Raw genomic sequence first — 14,032 nt, 5'->3', positions numbered from 1 at the left:
ATTACAAATTACAACCCTTCTGGACAAACAGGTATGGGAGGAATAAAACCGCCATGTTTGTTAGATTGTATTTATTAGATCGCCTTTCAAGTTTTATTAATATTTAAATTATTGATATCACATTTTAAACCTTACATCTAACTGTAAACTAGAACAATAATATATTTTTTATTGATATCGCACAGTTTATCGCCATATACTAAAAAAGTCACCAAGGTCTCCAATGGCGGAGGTCACAGTTCGACATTTATATTTTTTCATAACACTTGCTCGTAAACGATGTTATTGTATGCCAGCATACTGAGATGGAATTAACTGTATTATGCCCGCGGGCGTAATAGATTTTTTTATTTCATTAAGCCCATGGACATACTTTTTAAATATGTTACTAATTCATACAAAAAGAATTTGAAATAGAGGTGGATTGTAAAAGAAAATTTTCTAGCCATAGTAAATTTACTGCCATCTTTCGACACATGATTACTCGTAAAACTTTTAAAATGCCATTTTACTTAGATCCTTATTCTTTCAGTGGCACCATCTAATAGATCAAAAACCAAAGGACTGGCGGCATCGTTTCCAGCGATGGTTGATATTTAACAAATTTAACACATATCAGTGAAAGAATAAGGATCTAAGTCAAATAGCGTACTAAAATTTTCTTTGACAATCCACTGCTATTTCAAATTTTCTTTGTTCATACGAACCAAGTAGATATCAGTGAGTTTTACTTTTAAAATAGTGACGTAAATAATTTAATATGTTTGAAATGTCACTGTATTTTGAAAATGATTTCGCTTAAAATTTAATTTTTTCCTCACAAGTGTGATTAATAACATTGTGTGTGCCACGGGCGGTACAAGAATTAGGAGCTCGTGTTAATTAAGGCAAGGGCCTTCAGCTTCAGGCTTAATTAACACTTGTTCGTAAGTTCTTGTCAAAATTTTCTTCTATGCTCTTCAATTTCTTGATAATGAAGTTAAAAACATCGAAGCTCATGGCATAAATAAATTTTAATTATTCTTGTTTATGTATTTTTTATCACCACAGTTGCTTTGTAACATATCATTTAGGTAGTATAAGCGCTTACTGTGTGAAACTGTCAGTTTGAAACCCCGTGTTTCCAAGATTTGATTTGATGTAAATAACCGTTCCGGCGGTTCTGATATTTAGTTTGCTGTATAATGTATAAATTGGCTTAATTAATACGTATGATCTTATCTGTCATCAAATCAATATACGTTCATTAACCTAATAAATAGCTAGGTCCCTAAAATTGAATTATCCAAATAACCACGACCACGTACATAGGTTTTATGGTCCATTGTTTTATTATGTTTTGTCAGGCAGACGACATCATTAAGAATCACAGCTATTTATTTGGTCATAATATATCTACTAATTTGGTCAACTAATATCTATAATGTATACTATTTTGAATACAAATTAACATTAAGATAGTTATTTATATTTGGAGACAAGTTTTCATAAATACAATGACCGATTTAAATATTATTATTTATTGGGGATTATCACTTGGTGACAAATCTTAATATTTTCGATGGAAATGATAGTTGCCTTAATAACATTATATTTATAAATAATAACTTCTTGTCTGCTCTAAAATGCCTTAAAATATTTTTGTCTGGAGGCATATTTGGATAATATAATTCCAATCACAGTGTGTCCATTCGGTAGATTAAAACGAGCGGAACGCATTGTGACTGAAATTGGTTCATATAAATCTTAATATATTATGCTCGTTGACGTTTTATTTAAATAGATACGCTTAATCTAATAATTATGTCTATAAAATTAATCTTGGTGTATATTTAAAACGTATTACACTAAAAGTTGATTAGGGCTATTTGTACCAACATAAAGGAGTTTAAAGAACACGGGTGGAACCCAAAGGAATTTAACAGTTTTTTCTTGCATTTTCGTGATTTAATTTTCGTAGAAGTGAATTTAGTCCTTCGGATTCCTCCCGAGCACACTGCATAATATAGGCACAACAAATAATCATATTATTATATTCCAACAGTGGTTATTATTCTTAAAACTATTAACAATCACAACCTAGTTGTCATTTAGAGTCACTGCGACTTTGTGTTTGAGAAAAGTTACATGCTTGTCACAATCATAATGTTATTAATAATATTAAAATATTGTTACAAACACCTGCATAGGTGCTGGAATGATATTGTCATTAATAATAGACTCAAAATATTTTTTTCATTTAGGCTTAGATCGAATAATTTAATTTCAGTATTATTAGAATATAACAAAATATATAAAAATATAATACATCAAAAAAAAGAAAAGCGTATATTACAAAATCTACAATAACTCTGAATTATGGACGTATTTACAACTCTAAAACTCAGATACGCTTAAGTTATTTCACTAACCTTAAAGTATAATAAGACTTAAATATTTATTTAAATAATAATTGTACACCAAAATACCTGTTTGGAAAGTATTTAGTAGGAGTATTTGAACATATTTTTAGAAACATAAAAAGTGCTTACCTTTCTGGCGTGATAGAAAGTTTACTTTTTAAAATAAATGTATGTATAATTATTAATTATATTGTTATCTTGTAATTATCGTAAATTACTTACCCATTTCATTTATGTACATTTCAGTATTAATATTGGGTAGCTAGTTTTGAACTGAGCTATTTGATAATTATAGTTTTCTTTGTTTGTGTACTCACAATAATAAACATTTATCAAAATAAAAGACATAAATATTTCGCCGCATTGCAATGTGTAAAATTCAAAACAAATAAATTAAACTATTACGCTAGATATCAAGTCAATGTAGTATATTAATATGTGTGTCAATAGAAAGTATATCTACATAAATCAAAGGAAATATATATACATTGATTCACTTATGACATAAAAAGGCTTAAACATAGTTGACACCGGGTCATCTCTTCTAATAAATATCCAGTGTGTTGTGATATAATCGTCTCAGTGTACGTTGTAGCTAACAATTTCCAAGTATATCCTAATATACTTGGATATTGTTAGCTAAGCGGGCGAAGGTTCTAATGATCTACACACGCCCTTATTATCTTTACATTTACATCCACATATAACAAATACTGTCAACAAATTCAATAATACATGAACATGAACTTATGCCACAAAAAGTTCTATGTCTGATCACTTCGTACCTTATCAAATTGACAATAAATATGAATGCTCATAAGGAACTCATACTATTATCACTGTGGTAAGGAAAGGTACAGAAATCGAATTCCTAAACCTTACCTTACATAGTTTTTATGACACCCAAGTTCCATTAACTCCGGTCATATTTAAATTCATATTCATCTCCATGTGCTCACTCTGTCCATACTTAGCGACCATATCGCTGATGCTCTTATAAGAACCAGCGAACAAAGCCACTAGGGATATCATACCAATGAAGATATTTTTCCATAACATCCAGTTGAACCTGCCAAGTCCTCGGTCCCAGTTGTGCACGGTGTCCACTATGGCTGGCGTAAGGAGACCGAGGGTCGACAGGAAGATGGCGCCGCAGAGGCTGATGAACAGCTCCAGATTTGGGAAGGCTGCTGCTAGGGCAACTGTAAATAAATAATAGATTGTTTAAGACAATATTTAAAGCGTACTGTTGATCGCTGTATACATGGCAGCCTATGGTGTAAATATACTCAGCAATCGATTTATCCTATAGCTACAGAAATGAACCCTCTTCTTAGCTTAACAATAACATTATAACTAGAAAAAAAATCGAATCAAATCTTAGATAAGCTTAGCCAAGATTTTTTGTAGTTAGTAATATTCGATATTATACCTGAGCCAACTACAGCAGCAGTCCGGATGCAGATTTGCGTGATATTGTGATATCTGACGGATATTTTGTTGTGGATCACTCTCCAGATCATCTCCATGGGTACATATAACTGGAGGCTGTATGTGAAAAGGATAGCCAAAGCCATGAGGATCTTCGCGCTCTGTGCCAAGCTGAAAAGGTAAAGCAGTTTAATATATTTTTTTCTGACAATAAATAATTTACAATTAAAATATTTAAAATTTTTTCCGCAACATACATACGTTAATCTAAAAATGCTCAATTATTGTAAAGTTTAAATGAACAACAATATTTATGACAATACGAAACGCTCAAAGTATTTAGCTTAAGTATATTTTTTTATCCGGTTGTGCTGTATCTATATAGCGTGTATTTTTGATACGACCACATAACAAAAGGCTAGTTAATTTAGGCTATAATTAACATATCAACAAACCAAATTTTATAAAAGTAACATAGACAAATAGCCTGTATGTAAAAACTAGACAAGACAAATCCTTTAAAATTTCGGGATTTTCTACACAGCACTGAACTTGGCACCCTATAGATCTCATTTCTTTTGTCGGCGAGTCAACAAGTATCTACTCATGTTCTTAACATTGAACTTGGCTCTCATTCCTGCAATATAATGAACTCGCATGTATAATGTATAATATGTGTACCTTAATAGCTGTTATTTATAAGTATTTTTATTTGATATTGTCTTTTGATAACTGATTATTTATTATTATCTGTCACACAAGTCGCGCAGTATACCGTTCCGCTCACCTCACTGGCTCCACAGAAAACCAGCGCCGTTGACAACGCTTAGTCGTGCCAACTGCAATGCTGAGTGGAGACCATTTCAGCCTCACATCCTTATCTGTTCTGTACTATTCAACTTCCACTATTTCTTTTTTTAATTCTTGTTGTTGTTAATGTATTATCTTCTTTGTAATAATTGATGTGTTGTCTGAATAAATATAATTCTATTCTATTCTATTCTATTCCACATTTGTTTTATTTAGGATATCATTACTTTTTGTACTGAAATTACTGTAGTATTGATCATGAAAGTAGTATTGCCCAAGGTAAAATGGAGACCCTTGCTAACGCGCGGTGTATTGTCAAAAATTTTCAGGGTTCAGATTTTTTCCTTAGTAGTCTACACTAATAGTAATCAAAATTTAATAGTCTACACTGATACCAAATATCAAGTTTCTAGGTCATTTGCAAGTGGGTTAGTTTTTTGATCTACATCCATATATGTTTTTTTTAAATCCAATTTTCAATAATTTTCTGTTTTGAGATTTTTTCCCCTATGTACTCATAATAGCCTACCTTGGTGTCAAATATCAAGTTTCTAGATCATTTGGTAGTGGGTTAGGTTTTTGATATATAAGTCAGTCAGTCACAAAAATGCCGGTTTTAAGCGTTAATTTATCAATAACTGTTTCAGCTACGTTTATGAAATTTTGTAATTAAGACAAATTAAGAGACATTAATAAATGTGTGAACTTTTATGTGTCTAGGTTAAATAGGTTTCAAGTTGTGAATATTACACACGGTTGCTGCGTCACCAGTTCCTTTTTCTTTTAAGTTGTATGCTAATGACAAACATAATATATGTACAGGCATCGCCCATCTTTATAATATTTTATTGCTATCTTTCCGATTTATTCGTGTGCTCTGTGGAATGTCATATAGAATCATATATTATAGCAAATGTATCGCCTCAGTCAGAGACTTGTTTCTACTTAGAAACAAGTCTCTGACTCTTTATACCTAAATATAAACATTTCAAACCACGCCGCTTTTCTCGTATTTACGCATGCCAGGCACACATGCACATTCATATTTACAGCTCTGGAGATCAAGGTCAATGTCAAGGGCGAGCGGGAAGAGCGTCCGTTAGATGGCGCGGTTGCAGGGGCGGGAGAGCGGGTTAACAAAAAACAGTATGAACATTTGAGCAACGCTAACTGGCTCGAACGAGTGCGATTATAATATTACCTACTTATAATGGCAGTCGCATGCGTGTGCCAGAGTTCAAACCCAAGAAGTAAGTAGGTAGTAATGTTTTTTTTTTTTCAAAATCGGCTTGTCATGATTCGGTACTTTTGACTTTCGTCCTATGACGTATTCGTACATCAAGCACTTACACTTCATCCTGCGGCAAGTTCAACGTAATGCTTCCCCTCACTTCGTCGCCATATTTCATGTAACCAAAGAACCCGACGATGCCGTACAGGGAAATGACGATAGTCATGGCAACATTGAGCACGCCCGGGCAGCCGAGGAATTGTTGCGGCTTCGCCATCTCGTTTTCTACGGGCATGACCACTCCGATGCCTTCCATCGCGAAGATCACCGTACTGGAAAATAATTTCAGGATAAAAACCATAGACTATATTTGTAATGGCCATTAAAATTCAGACATACATTTTTTTGTCAAATGATGTAACTTTGTTATAATTTATGGTTCCATTTTTATCACTTGTCACTATGCCCGTCACTTTCACGCTTACATACTTGTTAGAACGTGACAGGCATGGTGACAAATCATAAAAAGCCGACCATCTTAGCCCTACTGAATATACGTTCGGATCGACCTCCACGAAAGCGAATAGGCGTCTCCGATCCGTTTAAGATCATTTTCTTGTCGGTCAACCTGCTATACAAAGGCCAAAAATATTTCGCATCAAAAAAAATTCTTGTACTTTTTCCTAGTCAGAAAACGATACCGAATATGCCCGCAAACGGTTCCCTACTATTTTTGTTACATGCTGTAAGCCTAAAATGCATTTGTTATGCTGTAATTGTAATTTTTTTGCATATGACAGCTGCCAAGATAGTCGGAATTTACGTTGAGAAGGCACAAAATCAGTGGGTGACAAATTTTTATACGTATAAAGCTAAAATATAAAAATAGTTATTAGTCACGCGAGGAACGCGGTGTAGTACTTGGTTATCTATCTTGAATGTTCACTAGTCTCTGTCATTCACGTAGAACTTGATCATTATGCCAAAGTATTCAGAATTACGTTACGTCGTTTTAACTCATCAGTCATGAAATTTTAAAGTTACTGAAAGGTTACGCAACTTCAGGTGAATTTATTATAATAACTGGTAATTACCAAAGAACTTCAAAACTGATTACTTTTTAAATGAAAAGCGTAGTCGATGTCATTTACAGGCTGACTTTTCAAAGCATCTGCATTATGCTTTTATATCAAACAATTTCTCAAGCATTAATTAATTCTGCGAAATTAGTTCGATTGATTTAATTTGAATTTGATTTGAACTGAACTAGCGTAAACTTGCTCCCATTTATCTATTACAAACTTTTACTTGCCCTGTTAGTATATACTATAAGTTTGTTAGTGTTGGTGAAATCCTGGAAGGTAAATTTGACCCACTTTCTGATTTCCGCTTGAGATGGAAGTTTGCATATATAAATAAATAAATAGATAAATATTATAGGACATTATTACACAAATCGACTAAGTCCCACAGTAAGCTCAATAAGGCTTGTGTTGAGGGTACTTAGACAACGATATATATAATATATAAATACTTAAATACATAGAAAACACCCATGACTCAGGAACAAATATCCATGCTCATCACACGAATAAATGCCCTTACCAGGATTTGAACCCGGGACCATCAGCTTCGTAGGCAGGGTCACTACCCACTAGGCCAAACCGGTCATACATATATGTAAGTCGGATGACTATGCAATACGAGTATTATGGTACCAAAGAGCTGATCTGATGTGGAGACAGGAGGTGACCATAGGAACTCTGTGATTGAACAACGCAAGGGGACCCAAGGAAAAAAGATTTTCGACGAAAAGTACAAATTTCATAGGGGTTAGGTCGATCGCTGACCTCTAGCCTACTCCGCGAACCTTCGACCTCCACATCTGACTCCGCCTTAGCTCCGGCGCTGCGGGAAGGACAGCCCTTCCACCCTTGCGTGTCAAAACACGGTCCCTCCGCGCCTCCGGCCTTTCATAGTTATACACTCTAGAGGTAGGGCAGACCAAGACCACGTGGCCAGTGGGGTGCTCCGATTCGGATTTTGGTGCAAATCATGAAAAGTTATTCGAAAACTTTAAATTTTGGAGTGCAATATTGCGGTATTTTTAAATTTTAGAACATTTGACATCACACCGACTTTTTTTTCTAAGTCCTTGGTACCCTTTGCTACAACACCCGCACCGAGTCCGCGTAGCTCGCAGTAACACCCGCTGCGAGAATTCATCGTTCGGCTCGACGAAGATTGGAATTCAAGAACGTTAAGACCAGTGACGATATTTTATTGGTTTAAGGGGCCCACTGATTAAAGCCGGACGGTATCGGCCTGTCAGTGGTTCGGAACTGTTAACTTTTTATTCTAACTGACAGGCCGACTCGCATGCTGATGGATATTACTTAGTTTATTTTATTGTACATATTTTTACTCGTACTATTATATAGTTTTACAATAAGAACCTAATTTTCATTTCGGGCCACAATAGCTCACCTGATAAACAACGGCCACTGGGTAACACTTGCAACCATGCCCCGATCCTTAGGGTTAGGTAGACCGCTGAAGATGTAGTACATAGTGATGGCAAAGCAGATGACCAGCAGTACGTTAGCTATGGCCGAGAAAGGTACCAGCCATTTCAGGTTCCTGATTTGGCAGATGAGGACTAAGGGGACGAGGGTCAGAGCGCAGTATGTCTCTACAGACAGCTTGTAGTTTGGCATGTACTCGTCTAGAACCTGAAACAACGTTGCGTGGTTATCACACTGTTATCCGTACACCGTGCCTGTGTGTGAGTGAAACAGCGCTATGCACATACGTAGTATTGCTTGCACGCCGGAGCGGATGAAGTTCTGTATTTAATGCGAACACCGCCTTACGGGTGAGATGTGGCCCTATAGCTATCTGAAAGTAAGTATATAAGGAAAAGCGTACCTACAAGAAAAGGAGACGCCTTATATTTCGTGTCATCCACAATGACGCGCAGATTTGTCAAATCTAACCTTTAATAAGATGACAATACGACTCAAGCCACGCTTCGTCGTGAATGACACGATCTATACTTACGTTACTTTGACACGAAGATAGGACATCGTTGTTAGAATCCGTCGAAGCTAAGTTCTAAGCATTATTGTTAATAAGTTAAATATACTAGTGAATGATTGTTACAAATATAAATATGTCAACACGTGTAATACATAAATCTAGTCATGAAAGTAATAACAATGAACCGAATTAAAATGTAAATTAAATAATAAATTATATTTTACACTACCTTATGTTAAAATTAAAAATGTTTGAAATAATATATAATATAGGCGCATCTAGTCGCGGCCATTCTATGTTTTCTCGTCAGCGATCTACGTACGAGTATTACGCGCACTGTTGTCTACTTACCTACCCCCTAAAAATAATAACAAATGCTTATTGTAATTGTAATCAGTGTCTGTCGCTCCTTTTGTGTCATGGAATATGTAAATAAAATGAATATATATAAGTTCTCATTTTAAGTGAATTGTACAAATTCTTATGAGAATAAAGAATCTTTAAACCGAATTTACTCTCGGAAATCGGAATATTCCATCCTATTGTTTATCTCGATAAACACTGTAGAAGTTTGAGTATTCGAACTACAAACTAACTAGATGATATAAGGGAAGAATGGTGTTGCGATCCTAGGGAGATAACGGTACTTTTTGTATGAAATTCCATTTCGAGAGAAAACGTTTTCACGAACTAAATCTATTTTGATGTCGATCGCTTCAGCATAATATATTGTAGGTTTATAGGTTTCTCTTTTTTGAAAATATATAGACGTTTTTGATAATTTATAGACGAATACGGCAAAAGTGCCGATTTTTGTTTTATTTCGCGTACGGTGAAATTTGGATGACGAGTGCGGCAGGTTAAGGTCACATTCGGATAGTAACTGCAGCTACATTACTGTTGCGGTGTTATTGCTGCGGCGTTGTTGTATTTACTTAATAAAAAGAGTGACATTGAACGTTCCAATCGCGGCAGTAATGCAATAACGAATGTCACTCATTTCATTTAATAAGAAAATGACAATGACAGCGCCCGCGTCAGTACCGCAGCTACAATGACGACATTTCCATTTATATTTGTATACCTAAGAAATAATATGCCATTTATGATTGATTTTTCGCATTCCATTAATCTTTTTCATACTCGTTGTTAAACATGAGCTTGTCTCTTTCTCTATCGGTAAACTCGTTAGGACGTGCACATTTCTTGCTTACCGGTGCGACTAAAGGCAACATGTACAATTTGTCACAAGATAAGCGCTTCAATTTTGGAACGCGAATAACATATCTTTACTTTTAATAAATTGTAATGACGTAACAGTAATGCAGCTGCATTTGCCATCGAATGTCATATTTAAGTTACTATAGTTCGTGTCTTCCACGATGACGCGCAGATTTGTCAAATTTAACCTTTAATTACATGACATTACGAGTGAAAGCACGCGTCTTCGTGAATGACACGATCTATATTGCTTTGCAGATAAGTGCAGCAACTTATTAACCTGGAAATAAAAAATAGTTATCTGTTTTCAAGAGAGCAAAGTTGTTGTTTAACCCCTCGTGCAAATATTGATATTCGAGCAAGAGAACGATTTTAGAATTGCACCACGTGCTAGAGTTTCAAGGCACGAGAGTTAAACAAACTCTGCTACTCAGTGAAGCACTACATTTTTCACCACACCAATGCGTTCACTGGGACTTTATTTATTTGTAAACTATTACGAATCAAATCCAATTTAACGATTCCAATTCAAATCATCACTTCAATTCTACATCGAGGAAACAAAAGCATGAAATAACTTTGCCACTCTTGTGGATAATATGCAACATTTTATTAATGTTTGATCAATAAAGAGAGATTTTATGAGCTGGTGTGCTGAAAAGGTTTATTTGTTATATCAAAGAGAATTAGAAATAAAAGTGTATTGTCAAGGAAAACTTTGTAGCCACGTAAGTTTACTGCCACCTTTCGACACATGATTAAAAGCGTACGTACTGGAAAAGGAAACGCCCCATATCGTTTCGCCATTTTACCGGGTACAACCTAAAGGCTATGGCGCCATCACTCGAAAAGATGTCGCCTTTGATCAATTAAATCGCGTCACTTTTTGATTTTTAACAAATTCAACACATATCAGTGAAATAATAAGGATCAAAGTCAAATAGCGTTCTAAAAGTTTTAATCATGTTTCGAAAGATGGCAGTAAATTTAATGTGGCTACAAAGTTTTTTTTGACAATCCACCTTTATTTCAAATTCTCTTTGGTTCTATGTAAATAATTACGGATACACTTACCTCTTTGAAATTTTCAGCAATAAACACAATGTAGACACAGAGCGCCGCAAGGTAAGTCACTGTTAGGGCATAGTCCACAACCGTCCTGGAACATTGAATAAGATTTTATTGAAACAAAAAAATCTTGAATGGAATCCGTATAAAACGTTCCCAGTAAAATTTTAGGGAGTTAACAATCAAAAGGACTGCATTACAGCTGATTTAAACGTTCACGATTTTTGCACATTATGAAATTAAAGAACGGGACTTAATCGCGTATTAAGTTCTGAATTTGGACCACGAAACCACGACCATTACGACGATTTAGGAGACCACGGGGATAACGCCGTCCACCGTCGGATGTTTTAGAACTTAATATAAAATATAAAATGAGGGATGGACTGAAAGTTTTAATTGCAACAGCAATGCAGCAAAGATTTTGGAAATTGGCAGTGAGATCACCCTCGTCAAAGCTACGGCAGTATTGTTCCAACAGTAGCGTTGCTGCAGTCTCCATCCGAATCTAACCTTTATGCTATGCATAGTCGGGCAATAGTGCAGTCGAATGAAGGGCGTAATACCAAGCTTCTAACTGGTGGTTTTGAACCATGTTACTACACGGTACAGCATACTAGGTCGTGTGGGTGATAACCAAATTTCATTTGAAATCCACCACAGTCGTAGTAGTTGAAAGCTTGGTTGACAGCCGTGTCCGTGGCTATTAACAATAAATGGAAATACTCGTAACTTACGTGACGAAACCGGCCCACGGCCGCAGCTTCTTCGGCCCGTACTGGAACGCTGCACCGCACGTCTCAGCGAACCCCATGGAGGGCTTCTTTGCGTCCACGCACACTTCTTGAGATGTCCGTACCTGAAATATTAAAAATAAAAGTATAATAACCATATTGTATAAATCAGCCGATTCTGAGTTTAAAATCTCACTTGTTTTGTTATTAAAAAGGCGATATTCGTTTGGCTACTGAAGCGTTGTATTAAATTAGTGACTGATTGATCGTTCTTATCCTAAAACACAGCCGTAGCCGCTGCGTCACCAGGTAGGGCTAAGATGGTCGGCTCTTTACCATTTGTCACGATGTCTGTCACGTTCTAACAAGAGCGTTAAAATGCAAAAGTGACGGGCATAGTAAAAAGCGATAAAAATGGAACCATGCTGCCACTGCAGTTCTCTTCTTTTAAACTTGTCTTGACACGCAGCCGCGGTACCAAATGGAACAACGAACCATTTGGAGCTACTTTTGACCCCTACGTAACTCAAAATCTATTAAATACAAACATATGAAATTTGATTCATTTACTCCATATTTCATGAATATTGAATATAGCTCAATCGGTTTGGTATTACGATACAAACATCTAAAAATCGGGATTTTTCTCACTGACTTGACTGGCTGACTTAATTAACATCACAAACCTCCAGCATCCTTGTGTGGTTGCGAACCTAAGATAGATAAACAGTGTTTCCAAAAAACTATTTTTATTTATACACTAAGCGCCTCTCGAATTTGTAATAGCAAAAATTTGAAATGGCAAGTGCCAAGTTCTGGTTAACTTGGGATGTAAGTAAAGTTCAGGATTTTAGTTTTTATAGCATCAACTAAATTTTAGAAAAGTAACATAGACAAATATAATAGCCTGTACATTAAAAGTTAAAACTGGCCAAGTCAAATCCTGACTTTTAATTAAATACATCCCAAGTGAATTAGAACTTGGCACCCCTATAGATCTCAATTATTTTGCCGTCGAAGCCAAAAACGATGCATTATCTTATATTAAACTTGGCTCTCATTTCACCTTCCCACATCCCGGCGTCATTCCTAGGATAAGATAGAGGAAGCCCTCTAAATTCCTATAATAAAGTCAAAAAAAAAAAAAACTCATTTCAACGTCATGTTTTTGATGGGATACAACTTTATACGACCGTAACAAAACGGACAATCAAAAAATGTATGACATTTTTGGGATACGTTCTTCCTCGTATTAACATCGAATGTAATATAAAAGAGACGACCGGTCTGGCCTAGTGGGTAGTGCCCTACCTATGAAGCCGATGGTCCCGGGTTCAAATCCTGGTAAGGGCATTTATTCGTGTGATGAGCATGGATATTTGTTCCTGAGTCATGGGTGTTTTGTATGTATTTAAGTATATATAAATATTTATATATTATATCGTTGTCTAAGTACCCTCAACACAAGCCTTATTGAGCTTACTGTGGGACTTAAATAGTTAATTTGTGTAATAATGTCCTATATTATTTATTTATTATAAAAATATAAAAATCTTATATAAAAGTAGGTACTTTAAAAAGAAACCACCTACAAATAGTCATTTCGAAAAACTTAAAGGTTAACTAAATTTAAAACCATTTACGGTCCAGACTTGTTGAAAACTGATACACTGAGCCCAAAGGCACACTAGGGACTTGTTTTTGATAAAGTTGGTAGCTGATGTAAAACAATCGTACCCGAAAAATAAAACAAAAAGAAAGGATTTCCCATCAGACTTTAGTTTTTTGTAATATTTTTGTTTGAATAAAACCTTAATATTATATTAAATTCTACGATTTAACTTACGTACTTTTATTTAGTCACTAGCACGACATGGTACGCAGAGCTTTGTAGACCGTGGGCCAAGAGCATATTTCATCTTTCATCGCCTTCCGGCTGATACTTTTTCAGATGAGATAGTTTAGATGCTGTTTTAAATACAAAAAACAGTCAGCCAGTTGTATCGCGGTGGAAAGACCGTCAGCTGTAAAATGAACATGTAAAAAATACGCGCCTTACCACTTTATGTCCGCAAAGTATGCGTAATGTGTAAATT

General features: G+C 35.4%; 1 protein-coding gene across 1 annotated transcript in view; it reads right to left on the bottom strand.

Annotated features, from left to right (window-relative positions):
* Positions 1–56: 56 nt before the first annotated feature.
* The window catches only part of LOC133517446 (proton-coupled amino acid transporter-like protein pathetic), a 74,753-nt gene continuing 60,777 nt past the window's right edge, over positions 57–14,032 (bottom strand). Inside the window, exons 5-10 of the mRNA XM_061850774.1 lie at positions 11,940–12,061; positions 11,209–11,293; positions 8,362–8,606; positions 5,994–6,206; positions 3,835–4,004; positions 57–3,604 (exon numbers count right to left, since the gene is read on the bottom strand). Coding sequence (XP_061706758.1) covers positions 3,297–3,604; positions 3,835–4,004; positions 5,994–6,206; positions 8,362–8,606; positions 11,209–11,293; positions 11,940–12,061 — 1,143 coding nt within the window. The 3' untranslated portion in view covers positions 57–3,296. The remainder of the gene's footprint in view (positions 3,605–3,834; positions 4,005–5,993; positions 6,207–8,361; positions 8,607–11,208; positions 11,294–11,939; positions 12,062–14,032) is intronic.

The sequence above is a fragment of the Cydia pomonella genome, chromosome 4, assembly GCF_033807575.1.
Source record: "Cydia pomonella isolate Wapato2018A chromosome 4, ilCydPomo1, whole genome shotgun sequence".
Classification (NCBI taxonomy): Eukaryota; Metazoa; Arthropoda; class Insecta; order Lepidoptera; family Tortricidae; genus Cydia; species Cydia pomonella.
This window is presented reverse-complemented; position numbering and strand designations above follow the sequence as displayed.